This window comes from Phaethon aethereus (genome assembly GCF_964289735.1).
Source record: "Phaethon aethereus genome assembly, chromosome: 10".
Taxonomy (NCBI): domain Eukaryota; kingdom Metazoa; phylum Chordata; class Aves; order Phaethontiformes; family Phaethontidae; genus Phaethon; species Phaethon aethereus.
The window spans coordinates 15,210,340-15,223,309 of NC_138586.1; the positions used below are offsets into that span (position 1 = coordinate 15,210,340).

The 12,970-nt window shown below is 47.3% G+C and overlaps 1 protein-coding gene across 1 annotated transcript in view; it reads left to right on the top strand.

Moving 5' to 3' along the window:
- Positions 1 to 10,795: 10,795 nt before the first annotated feature.
- DOCK11 (dedicator of cytokinesis 11) overlaps positions 10,796 to 12,970 on the top strand; it is a gene marked incomplete at its 3' end in the record, with an annotated part of 89,436 nt that continues 87,261 nt past the window's right edge. The window contains exon 1 of the mRNA XM_082004097.1: positions 10,796 to 11,602. Coding sequence (XP_081860223.1) covers positions 11,501 to 11,602 — 102 coding nt within the window. The 5' untranslated portion in view covers positions 10,796 to 11,500. The remainder of the gene's footprint in view (positions 11,603 to 12,970) is intronic.

The window sequence follows — 12,970 nt, forward strand, 5'->3', positions numbered from 1 at the left end:
AGTGTCTTGGCACACATAGTCTTCCCGTCTCTGGAACTAGAAGCCCAGACTGGAGGAGAAGGCATATGGGTTTTGCATTGGTTTTTGGGGGTATACTTTTTTTTTTAAGGTGAGCTGCTGTCCCATTCCTGCTTTCCCCATATGATAGTTAAAATAGCAATTGGAAAAATTAATGACTAACAGGAGGAGGGAGTGCTTATTAGCTGGTAAGAAATACAAATAAAAGGATGGGTCCAAGCCCAGCTTTTCAGAATGACTGAAGACATGGCTCTTGTCAACATGCAGTGTTGGATGTAGATTTGGGACTAAGTGGGCTTCAGGAGGGATCCTGCAACATTAATGGCATGCGTCTTGGCAAGTTGTTTTAAATGTTCTGTGCAAACCGTCTCCTCTGTAACCTCTTAATGATCTGAACATTTGGGGTTTTTTTGATGATTAAAACATGACTGCTTTGGAGACCTAAGTTGAATTGTAGTTTCACTTTGCAGCTGCCAGAAGGTCTATCAAGGTGTTGTGTTGGACCTGTTAAGTACTCGGGTGATCATAAAAAAAGGTTATTGTTTTTCATTATCCAAGATCTTGTGCAGGCAGTAAACAAAGCAGATCTTGAGGAAGATGTTTGACTTTCATTTATCTTGATAATTCGCTTCTAGCACTCACAGTTCTGGTGTTCCTCTGCAGTGATCTAGTGTTCTCTGTGCCTTTTCCCCAGTTGAACTGTGCTGCACGTTTTTAATGGTTCAGAAATCAGTGGCTCTTTCCCTCTCCTTCCAAAAGTTGCATCAGTTAAGTGGTACTCCAGTCTGAGTGGTCCTGTGTCCTGTCTAATATCGTCCACTACTGGGTCTTAAGACTTGCCTGGCACCTTACACAGCTGGGCTCTGCTTTTGTCTAGAGCCTTCAAGTTCTCCTGTTTTGCAGGTGTCAGTTACTCTGCTGAGCCTGTTCTGCTCAGTCAAGTGCCTGCGCCGTACATACGTCAGCTAGTGCCCTTGCACTGGGAAGTGATGTTCCCTCAAACACAAGCAAAGTGTGGGTGAAGGTCTTGTGCTTCCCCTTGTGCTGGAGGGTTCCTCTCTGGACTGCTTCTTCCAAGGGCCTACTTAACCTTTTGTTCAACAGAAGTTATGAACATCCATGTAATCAAAATTCTGCTTGCAGAATGCAATTGAGAATTCCCAGGAGGCAGCAGTGAAGAATTGCCATTGTAGAGAACCTTGGTGCATGAGATATCTGAATTAACTCAGTCACTTCCCGAGAATCAATAAAATGAGCTGAATGGAGTGTTGTAGATAACTTGAACTCTTCCCTTCAACACCTGATTTCTACTGTAACTGGCCCCTGTCAGCTAGTTCTGGCAGCGAGCAGCTGTGAATGGAAACAAAGCTGTTTCTCTGCTACCTTTGTCTCTGAGTGCTGGGCACCAAGCCGAGTGCATGTGCAGAGGACAAAAACAACAGTTCAAGTAGATGAATAATGCTAAAATTTGATCTTTACATATTGCACAAGTCACGTTTTCTCAAGTTAAAAAGGATGCAGTTATTTGTTGATGAGATTATTTTTGGTTTTTTAACTGAAAGCAATGCTGAAGGCAGCCAGTGACATGATGCTAACGCTACTAAATACAAGAACATCAGCCATAGGCTTGGCAGAATCGATTTATCATGCACAGGGAAAGCTGCTGTATGCTTTTTTTCTTGCCATTAGCAATTTGCTGCACATGTGTTCAGGAAAATGTTGGAAACTGGCCACTCTTCAAACTTGATTCAAAGTGAACTTGCAAGTATAAGTGAATGCCACACTGCTGTCTTCTGAAGCAAACTTGCATGCTGCTTTTTACTGGAATATCAAGCAATGCAAATTTATTTGTATTTTGTCAATGTCTGTTTTCAATGTGTTTTCTGTTTAGATATATACATGATACCTTGTTTGAGAACTGCATATAAGCACATTGCTTCATTTTGTGAATGAAGGAACAAAACTGTTTTGTTGTTTTGGGAACAAACTGGAAGGCTGTAGGTCGTTCTGAGGATGTGGTACTGGAGTCGTGATTCCAGGTTCTTTATGCTAATGGATATAGCTGCTACTTCTGCTTTTCTAGTATTTTACTAATAGTGTTTGCGTACTGCCAGGATGCTCCAGAGGCTTTTCGGTTCACATGATTAGAAGCTGGTCAGTTTTTCCTCTATGTTCTTTAGTGACAGTGCTTCAGGCTTCTGTGTGGAAGTGTGATCAGAATATAATGCCAAGTAAATGGAGCATGAAAAACTAGTGAAACCAAGCGCTACAGTCAAAAGGCTGTTCAGAAAAGGACCTGAGTACTTGTTTAAGCCTGTGGGTAATTTTTTCTTTAACTGCAGTAAGTGATGAGCATATGCTTAGAGCTGTGCAAAGAAGTTTGTGCTTCCAGTAACTAACTCTTTTGACTTCTGAATTTGTGTCTAAGTTGTTCAGTTCTTCAACAGGCTCTGTCTTTATGGAAGTAACTCCTAAATGGTCTGACACAAAGTGGGGATCAGTGTTGGTTGGTGTCTTTTAATAGTCACTTCATTTTCATCTATGGCTTTTTAGTGTTTTTAGCTTCAAGACTTAGATTCATGGAAATCTCTGATAGACCTTGTGTGATATTTTTTCAAACTCAACACTGCTGGAGCGTCCTCTAAACTGTTGTCAGTTAAAAGGGCTCAACAGTTGGAGGGCTCATTAACTATTAGAATATGTACTTGCTCAGGAAAAACTCTTGTAAGAGGTCACACTTCTTGCAAGATGTTATAGACATTCTGAACTGCATTATCCACAGTGCTACTCAGCTTGTACTTGGATTTCCTTTGGGGAAATCTGTGAAAGGTGGGTTTTGAGACTGCAGTGTTGTTTTTCCCCAACTTACATGGTGAGCTGGTAGGTTTTACGCTTGTACCCATGGTGATGATTTTTGTAGTACTGGAGGTGAGTGCAGCGTCAAACGTATTCTGTACTTCCCCAGTGTGTTTGCTGTAGCTGCTGGGGTTGTCTGAGGAGGACGTAGACTCCTCCAAAAATGTCTGATATTTCTCTAGTTCTGTCATCTGTCACAGGTGTATGTAAGATTCTTGTTACTTGCCACAAAACATGTCAGTATATCCCCAGGTATTATTTGGCGCTCTACTGAATTTCTTCTGTAACAGAAACAAGTAATAATTGATGAGTGAATTTGCTTGTTTATTTAAATTTTTTCTTTTTTCACATAGTAAACTACTGGGTATTTGTGTTTAAAGCAGTCAAGCTTGGGGAAAAAAAAGGTGACTTCAAATGAGAAGTAAGTTAATTCAGAGGAGAAGCAGACCTTAAATACCTATTGTACTTTGAAGAAAGAAAATCTCTAAGGAACATTACCTGTGAAATGTTGTTGGGTGTTCTAATAATCAGTAAGACTAGGTGGGTTTTTCTAATTCAAAAGATGGCAGCAGACAGGCAGACACGCTTTTGGATCTCATTGTGGTACACAAAATAATCAGGCACTGGACTGGAATTTAGTCGTTGCCTGAGGAGCAATGACTGTGGCCTGAATAGATTCATTGTGGAACAGCCAGTAACCTTGACAGCTGATACTTCAAAATGTGTACTCTGCTTAAGCTGAGGAAAACTATAAAGAAAATTGATCATGGGGATGAAGTTGTTAACAAAATGGAGTCTTTGCTCAGTTCTGTCCAGCCATTGCTTCTGTCTGCTGTCTGGGCACTTCTGTTCATTTGGACCTTTCCTGGTACTCGAAAGCTATTCTTGAAATCAGAAAAACTTTTTAAAGAAACAACATTTTTATTTTTGGTGCACCTGACCATTGCCTGTAAGCCTAAATACATTTCTGTGGCATAGGATACAGTCTGAAGAGGGCAGGCACATGGGATGCTGGACTAATTCAAAGCATCATTCTGTTTCAAACACAGATTTTTTTTTTTTTTTTTTTTTTATGGCAAAAGACCGTTGACCTTTGGCTCCAGTGATGGCAAATCAGGAAATTCTTACAAGTGTTTCAGAATCCAGATAACATTTGACAAGCCTTCTGTAATGTGAATTTAATGTCAGGCAACAGTAGGCTCTCTCCTCTAAGCTAGCCTTTCATTTCCTTGACTAAGAATCTAATCCATGAATCTGTGTTTTCACCAGTGTAAGAATCTTGTGGTTACATTATCCAATTCAGTGGAGTTTGTGCTCCTAGACAGCTGGGTGCCTTTAGAAGAACATCTGCCTGCCACATCCTGAAGAACGGAAGTATGCATGTTGTCATCAGTGAAGCATGAAAGCTCACGGGCAAAAAAGAGGAAACCTGCAACAGGTAGACTTAGCCTCATGAGAGCTCCTGACATGAGAACAGCTGTCTTGTATGACAGCAGCTCCCACCAGCATCTCACCTGCAAAAGTGCTTCGCTTTACTTTAGGACAGTGTCAGTTCTGCTGACGCCACTGCAGCTAGGAAGTTTTTGTTTTTGAAAGGAGGGTTGGCTGCCTGCAGGAATTCACTGTACCAGCCATCACTGTTCTACCTCTGAGGAAAGATGTGGAAAGTTTGGGAGGATAGTGGGGGTGCTGGCCAAGATTTCATTCCTCCATGTGGAAAAGTGGCTCAGGAGTGACATGGAGTTCCAGAACAAATGTCAATTAGAGTTTATTTTAGACCAGACCACTCTGCAACCTGTTCCACCTACAGTTCCCTCCTCTGTGATCATCACAATTCTGAATATTGTGATAGAGCCAGGTCCCTAAATCAAATAGTTCTTCATGCCTACTTGACCTGTCTTGCTTCTTGGCTTGATCAAACATTTGCCTATAGAAGCATCCCCTTCAGAACAGGACTTCAGCCCTGTTCCTGCCACCTTGTCTTCAAGGTGAAGACAGAGCATTGTTCTGGCAGGGAAGAGCTCTGGAATGGATCTAGTGTCATACGCACACCCTGAAGGGTCACATTTACCCAAGGCATTCAGAAAGCAGGATAGGAAAGGCCCAGACCACTCCCCAGCCTGCCATGGGCACAACCTCAACTCCTGGTATATGCGTTCATGCACAAGGAGCAGGAGATCCACACAGCTGCCCTTGTAGCTCTTTGATTTTGCTGTCTGGAAACAGATATTCAAGAGCAGTAACACAGTTCAGAAATTTTGAAAAGGTGAGAGATTCTTACATTGACCTGATTTAAGTGCAGTACTTCATGCTGTAGAGCATATTGCGAGATAGATTTGTTTGAACAATGGTGAACCCTTCATACCATTTCCCAGTTGGCCTAGCATATCTGTACAAGAAAACAACATCAAGGAGATAGTACCATTTTTTTTCTTCTGCTTTTTCACATGGACTTGTCCTCTAAAATACTGGGCTGAGACCAGGCAGCAATGGCATTTTGACCTCAAGTGGGATGTCTAGCAGCTGTGTATATCCTCCTCTTAATTGCCATCATCTTTGTCCAAACTAGAGAGATGCTCATGGGAGTTGTGTGAGATCTTAATAATCCTCTTGTGTGGCAGTTATTGTAACTGATCTTTAAAGACTTCAAGCAGAGGAAGATAAATAGGTGAGCACTCATAAACTGGATTCTTCTTCATTACTGTACAGCTCAACTTCTCAAAGTACAGGGTTTGGTTTAATACCATCACTCTTATCTCCTTATTTGTAATCCAGGATGCAGAAAAGAGGGCCAACGCTCAGAAGAGCATTGCCAGCAATTCAAAGGAGGTGATCTCTCCCCTCTGCCTCATCAGTGTGCAGTGCTGGGCTCCCCAGTACGAGAGACAGGGATATACTGGAGAAAGGGCTAGTCAGATGATGAAGATCTTGGAGCATCTGACACATGGGGAAAGGCTGAGAGAGCTGGGACTGTTCAGCCCAGATAAGAAGTGGCTCAGGGGGATCTTACCCATGTGTATAAATTCCCGACGGGGTAAAGACAACTGTTGCAGACTCTTCTTGGTGGTATCCAGTGGAAGGACAAGAGGCAATAGGCACAAATTAAATATAGGAAATCCCATTTAAATGTACGAAACAGTGTTTGGGGGGTTTATTTCCTGTCAGGGAGGTCAAACACTAGAACAGACCCAAACCTCTGCTCCTTGAAGTGTTCTCTGATGGGCTCAATTTACCAGAAGTGGTTCTTGCACCAGGGAAAGTGTTTCTTTGTGATGCTCTGCTCACTAGGGTTGGGGATGTAGCCGGCACGGGCAGTGAGACAGCCGAGGCAGTGCTGTTGCTGCTGTGTGTGACCCTGTTCGTGAAGTCCTGGTGCAAGCAGCAGCTCTGCAGTAGCCATTGGTGCTCTCCACTTGTACAGTGAGCCCAGTAGGTTCCTGCTGGCCCTCACCAATAACCATGTCTTGGCCCCTCTCCCTTCCACCGTCTGGGTGTACAGAATGCCTGATGTGATTAGGGGAGGTTCTATGTCTGTCCAGTTCTCTGTGGCAGAAGCAAAAAAAAAAGCCTCAAGAAAAATTAAGAAGGGGGGGATTTAGAGACCTACTGGAGTAGCTGTCCCATCTAGTTTGTAGTTCTGATTCTGAATATAGTTAACATCGGGTGCTTCAGAAGTAGCATGTCATTTTATGATAAAGTATCTTATTTTACAGGTACTAAACCTTGGGAGAACTTTTATTTGTTGTACTTCAACAAAATACAGAAATCTGGTGGCCGCTGGGACAATATCGTCTCTTAGCTATGCTAAGGACAATGTGGTACGTCAAAGGGATTCACCATTGCTGGTGGTACCTCATAGTGCTGCTTCACTGACCCGTAGTGCAAGGAGGAGTTTACCCATGGTCCCTGCAGACCCTTGTGCGCTCTGCCATGGTGGTGGATGCTGGTGGGGCCTCACAGGATGCACCAGGAGCTGTGGACGTGGTGTGGCTGCCATGACTTCCACCCCCAGGAGCTGAGGGAGGTAAACGCAAGGAGCGCAGCAGCCCTGGCATGAAGTGAAGCAGTTTGGTCCTGCTGAGTTGAGTGCTCACCCGGATGGTGCCCTAGTGGGAAAGGCAGTGCTTGGACTTGGCATTGCTCCCATCTTCGAGGAGCGGTGCCTGTGCAATCCGGGGTACGTTAGCAGAGGGCAGCCCTTTGACGATGAAGACTTTGTAGCCCTGAGTTAAGCATCAGTTCACTGCTGCACAGCTGGAGCAAGCTCCCTTCGCCGACGTAGAGAAGCCGACAGTGAGTACCTGCTTATTGGCAGCCCCGTTGCGCCTCGAGCATCAGTAGCTGGGACAGATGGCACGTAGGGAGTCACAGCAGTAGCCGTGGGGTCCAAACGGCTGCTCTTGCCATATCCAGCACTTCATGGTGTTTATAACCGTCCTGGTGCCATTCCTGAGTGTACCAGAAGTGCTGGCTGGGTGTGCATATAGCTAAGGAGTGATGTCTAATCAGATTACCCAAATACGTAGTTTTTCCTTTGCTTTGACAGGAGACACGAGCTACGCAACAAGGATTGCTTAAGGAGTTCTTCACTTATGGACCTGGAGCAGTCTGTGTCGTGGCTTTGTTATCAAGAGAGGTAAACATGCGGATGTGAGAAGACCACTTTTTTTTTTTTTTTTAAATCTTGGAAGTATTTGAAATACATTAAAACACCATAGCTGTATTTCACAGTAATTTTGAAGCTGGAGAACTGAAGATAGAATGGCATTTATAATCCTTTCCCTTCCCAGCAAAAAAGCACGTCTGGATCTGGGTTACTGAGTCCTGCACGTTCACTGCAGAAACACAGGCCTCTATCCAGTGGACTGTAGCACTGAGATTAATCACCTGCTTAAGGTTAATCACATAGTTAAGTGTTTTTCTGGGATAGGCCCATTGGCAGGTAATTAAAAAGACCCACAGATAACCAGTGAAGGCAGTGCAAAACAGGATTTTATTTCCTGATGATACTAAGCACCTTGTATCTTGGATGGCTTGTGAGAAATGAAATCCTAAGCCTTGCCACTAACCCTTTCAATTTGTTTGGGAGGTTTTCAGAGCTGGTCCAGGAGTCTCATATATATGGTTCCAGACCTTGTATCAGCATCGGCTGCAGGCTGATGGATGTTAGCCAAAAAAATGTGATTCTTCCTTAATGCATCCTCTGTGCTATAGTGCTACTGGTAAGTGGGAAGGATTCCACTGTCAGTCTAATCCGATACCCTCTGCAAATTTTGGTTTCCTGTAGTCTGTGCCATCTACCAGATCTGGGGAGGAGGTGGCAGGAGAGCTCTTTCGCCCATGTTGGCTGTACCTCCAGCGTGTTTCCTCACTGGTCACTGTGAGCTGGTGCTGCTGCTGCTCACTCTCTGATCAGCCAGGAAGGTGTGGATGCCTCTGACTGCTTGGGAAGCAAACCTCTCGTGGTCTGAAGGCTGGAATGGATGTGGTTAAGATTTTTAACTTTCTAGAAAGTCGTGTAAAGCTTCATGTACCTCCTTTTGCAGTTATTGGGTTGCCTGACTATGCTGTTTTCTTTGGGAACATTCAGATTTCTGGGGTGAAAAGATTGCCTGTAGTGTGGCATCATCCTTCCCTCCCATTCAAATCTCCTCCTTGGCTGCTGGTTGAAGTAGCCTGGACAGCTCTTTGCCCGCACATTGATGTTGTGGCTTTTCACCATCAACACAGGTAATGCAAAACACTGAAATTCCCACTGGTTTTCTAGTGTCATGTCACTACTTGCTTGCTGTAAGGATGGTTCAGGTTTTTTAAAGTCAATAGTCAAAGCTGTTACAGACTGGGAGTTTTGGATCAGCCAAGAGTTCCCTTTTTCTGTGAAATCCATGTTGTTTCAGCAGCTCCACTTCTTTTTTTTTTTTTTTTTTTCAGTTGATATTTATATTTTGTTGAAGTTTCCTTCTGAGTTGGGTGGCTTATAAAGCCTGGCCAGTAGCAGAGCACATTTCTGTTGAATTTAATTTTTTTCTGCAGAAAGAGGAATTCCCTGTCTGAACTCTGGGGAGTAGAGGGTGACAGACAAAGGAATCAGGAAGAGCTGCCTGTCCCGAAGACAGTCTCAGCCTGCAGCAAAGACTTTTTCTTTCTTCAGGGAATCTGGTGTTCATTGCTGTTCCTGTGCTTCCAATACACGCCTGGGAACAGGGCAGCTGTAGTCGTCAGCTGGAGAGCCTGGTGCTCAGGGTCTTGGTTGAATGTGCCAAAGGCCAAAGAGAGGCTGCAGTTGTGTACATGGGAAGAAAATGGAAGCGATTTCAATGATGCTTCTGTTTTGGGACTGCCTGGGATGCAAATGACACTAGGAACCTCAAGGCTCTAGTCTCAACAAAGAGGTGAAAATGTTAGCACGCTTGAGGCTGCGAGTTCCCTGAGGCAGGCTGAGTTCAGGGAATTTTGGTTATCTGAGGCAGTGCAATTCCTCAGCACCTCCAAAATCCCCCTGCATGTTCTTCGGTGCCTTTCTTATGCTGATAAACCATCACTGGCCCTGTGCAAAAGGAGAGGAAAACCACAATCCTTGCAATCTTGGGCTGGGCTTCTCGCAGTGGTGCTGTGGCTGCTGTTGTCTTCCCTTAGTACTCCTTGTGCCTGAGACTCTTATTCTGATGTTTGGCCTTCCTGAGAGGGGGTCACAGCTTTCTGCATGTTGTTTTCATGTGATGTGTCCTTCCCATTGCTTCTATTTTCCTTTTGTTTTCATGCTTAGCTCAAAAAAGCAGGCTCACTGCTCACTGGTCTTCCATGGCTTCTTAGCTCAGTTGAGTGGGATGCTGATATGCAGCTGATCGGATGCAGCCCCTTGCCAGCACCACACCAAGCTCATAACCTTAGTAGGAGCTTTTTGCTTCTGACTGGATAAACAAGGGGTGGATGCTCTGGGGATGATTTTATTTCCTGTCAAGTGACCCGTCACAGCATTCTTCTCCTCAGCCCCTTGGCAAAGGCTCTGGTTCTCGGAGCTGTTCCTCATCTAGCAAACCAAAGGCAGAAATGGCACTGGTGAAAGTGTGGGTCCCCAGTCATCTGTGTTGTGTTGGCTCCCGGCCTCTGCAGTGCCGAGCCTGCTCTGGGGAGCCGCAGGGGCCAGGGGCTTGCCCCAGCAGGCAGGGTGAAAGGGGCTACCCTGTTCTGTGACGAGCATCGTTGTGTTACCTGTCCTCTTACAGCCAGGTGAATGAGACCTGAGTGATTTTACCTACCAGTATAATCAGCTCCAGCTGATTGCAGTGTGGTCGCTGGGGTTGTATGGTGTGACAATTTGAAGTGGTTGGTAAAATCTCTGCAAGAATGTGCATGGATGTGGGGCTAAGGAAGTGAACCTCAGTCCCTCCAGCTGGAATTGTGTATCACAATGTTTTGCTAATTCTCTGGCTCATAAACTTTTTTTTCCTGTCCCTCGTCTAATGGATATTTGATAATTAACAATAATCTTGCTGCTGCTGTAAAAACTCAGAGCAATCTTTAATGTGAACTGGCTTGCATGCTTTAGAAGTCACAAAAAACATTTTGAAGGGTTTGGATCATAATAACTGTATTCATTACCCCTACAGATTGGCTCTCATAATCTAAACAATTTCTCTATATGTTGTGTGACTTACAGCGTGCCTATAATTCCAATGAGGTCCTGTAGATAGTATTTAATCAACCATATGGCACAATATGTGTGAGTTCCTTAAGAGTGTGACTACATGGCAACTCTGTCCAATTCAGTATCTTGCTGTGAAGACACAGCACACAATAAAGTAAGTACAAGGATTTCAAAGTAAGGCTTTAATGTACAAAACACAAAGCATCGATGGCTATTATAATTTCAAAATCACCATCCTTAAAAATGGTGCACAGTATCAAAGTGACCAGGCCTAGGAATTAACTTCGGTCCTAAGAAACCTTCCTTCCCCATCCTTGCTTCTTGCTTTTGCAGCCAGGCAGGCACATGGAATCATGGCCTCTATCCTCAAAGCACTTCCCTATCGCAAACCCTGTAGGCTGGAGATGCTCAGCGGTAAGATCTCGTTCGGGGTCCAGCTTAGCCCTACAGGAAGGCAGCTCAGCTTAGCCCTACAGGAAGGCAGCTGGTAAAGCAGGGACACACTGGGGCCGACCTGCGCGGAGAGCCCCGGGCTAAAGCGCCTGTCTGCCCGTCTGGCGCCTTGGGTAGCACCGTCACAGGCGCCCGGTAACTTCAGCTGGAGGCTGGCCGCCTCGGGCCCCAGCGTGCCCTTGCCGGGCTACCGCTCCCGTGCCCTGGAGCTCCGCGCAGCAGGCGCGGTGCGGGACAACGCCGGGCGGTGCGGCCTGTCCCCCGCCCGCGCCTCGGGCGCCGGAGCAGGGCGGGTGGCCGGCGGGGGGAGAGGAGCGCGGTCCCGGGGGCAGTCGGCCCGGGCGGCACCTGCTGTGGGGACAAAGCGGGGCCGGGCCGGGCAGGGTCCTCCCCGGCCCCGCCCAGCGACTCCGCCCAGCGGCTCCGCCCGCCCCCGCCCCGCCCCGCCGCGCCCGCCCGCCGGCAGGGACGCAGCAGCCCGCGGCTCGGCGCGGCCCCGCAGCGGTCGGCGCGGACCATGTCGCCATGTCGGAAGTGAGGAAGTTCACGAAGCGGCTCAGCAAGCCGGGCACGGCCGCTGAGCTGCGGCAGAGCGTCTCGGAGGCGGTGCGCAGCTCCTTCGTCCTGGTGAGTGCGGCCCGGCCCGGCCCGGCCCGGCCCGGCGGGACCCTGGGCAGCTCCCGGGTGAGGCTGCGCCCCGGCGCGGCGGGGACGCAGCCGCGCGGGGGGCAGAGCTGGGCAAGGGGATGCGGGAAGGGGAAGAGGAAGGGGATGGCCTGGGTCGGGCTGGGCAGAGCCGGGGAGGCGCAGGGCACGGCTGGGGAGCGCTGGGCAGGGGGGTGAGGGTGAGGAGGGGCAGGGGCGGGATCCCTTCTGTGGGTTCCCCTCCGCATGCGTTGTGTCACGTCATCCCGCCTTCCACCCCACCTGCCGTCACCGTGCCCGCCTGAGCGCGGCTCGGAGCTGGGAGGGTCGGGCGGGCGCCTGGCGGTAGTTAGTGCTCGCGTGGTGGGAGCGGGAATTAACGAGAAGCCATCGGTGCGGGGTGTTGAGCAAACAGGTAACGGACCCCGCCCCGCGTAGGGTGCGGGCAGCCTAAAACCGGTAGGTGAATGGGGCAGGACTGAAGGGCACGGCCTGGCAAGGTGAGAGGCGCGGGCCCTGGCGCAGGCTGGGAGCCCGATGTATCCCAGGAATCGCGTCCGGTGTCTGGGGCGCGGCTGGGGCGAAGTCCCGCGCTTTACCAGGCGTGTTTGGCCCCTGTGAGTGGGATGCCGCAGCAGATTGCCTTTGTTGGGCTCACAGCTGTGCAGATGTTGGCTGCCGTACCCCGGGTGGATGCCGGGGTCAGCTCAGAGCGTCCCTGGGCTTTGTCGGGTGTGTTTCACTGTTGCTCATTGAAAGACTCTAGTGCGTCGTCAACTTTGACCTTGACTTTGATGGAAGGTTAGTCAATGGGATATGCAGAAAGTGCAACACAAGTTCAGTGAATAATTCCTGCTAGATCTCTACTGACACATTAAATGGTGTGTGCTGTTAAATAAATGGAGGTTTTTAACAATTCTTTTAAAAGGAGAGTTTTCTTGTAAATTTACTGATTTCTAAAGTTGAAGAAAAACCATGGTTATAATCTAGTCTGATTTCCTAGTCCCATGGCTATTGCTTCCTATGTGCAATTGTTCAGGGATCCTTATGGGCTCCCGTGCGATTTGCTTTCCCTCTTTCATCAACAATACAGAGGGACAAATGCTTTGTAAAAGCTGATGGAACCTCTCACTAGAAATGAAATTGTTTGTCTAGGGCCTGAAGAGCTTTGATATCCTACAGGCAGATCATTACTCAGTGCCTGTGCAAGGTGCTGTCAGAGAGGGAAGGGATGGGTGGGACAGCAGATGAAAATAAATAAAACCCTGACAGCAACCGAAAGGAGCCAGCAGAGTCCAGCATCCATCAGCAGCTGCTCTTTCTGATCTTCTCTAGGGTTTCGTTGCCCAC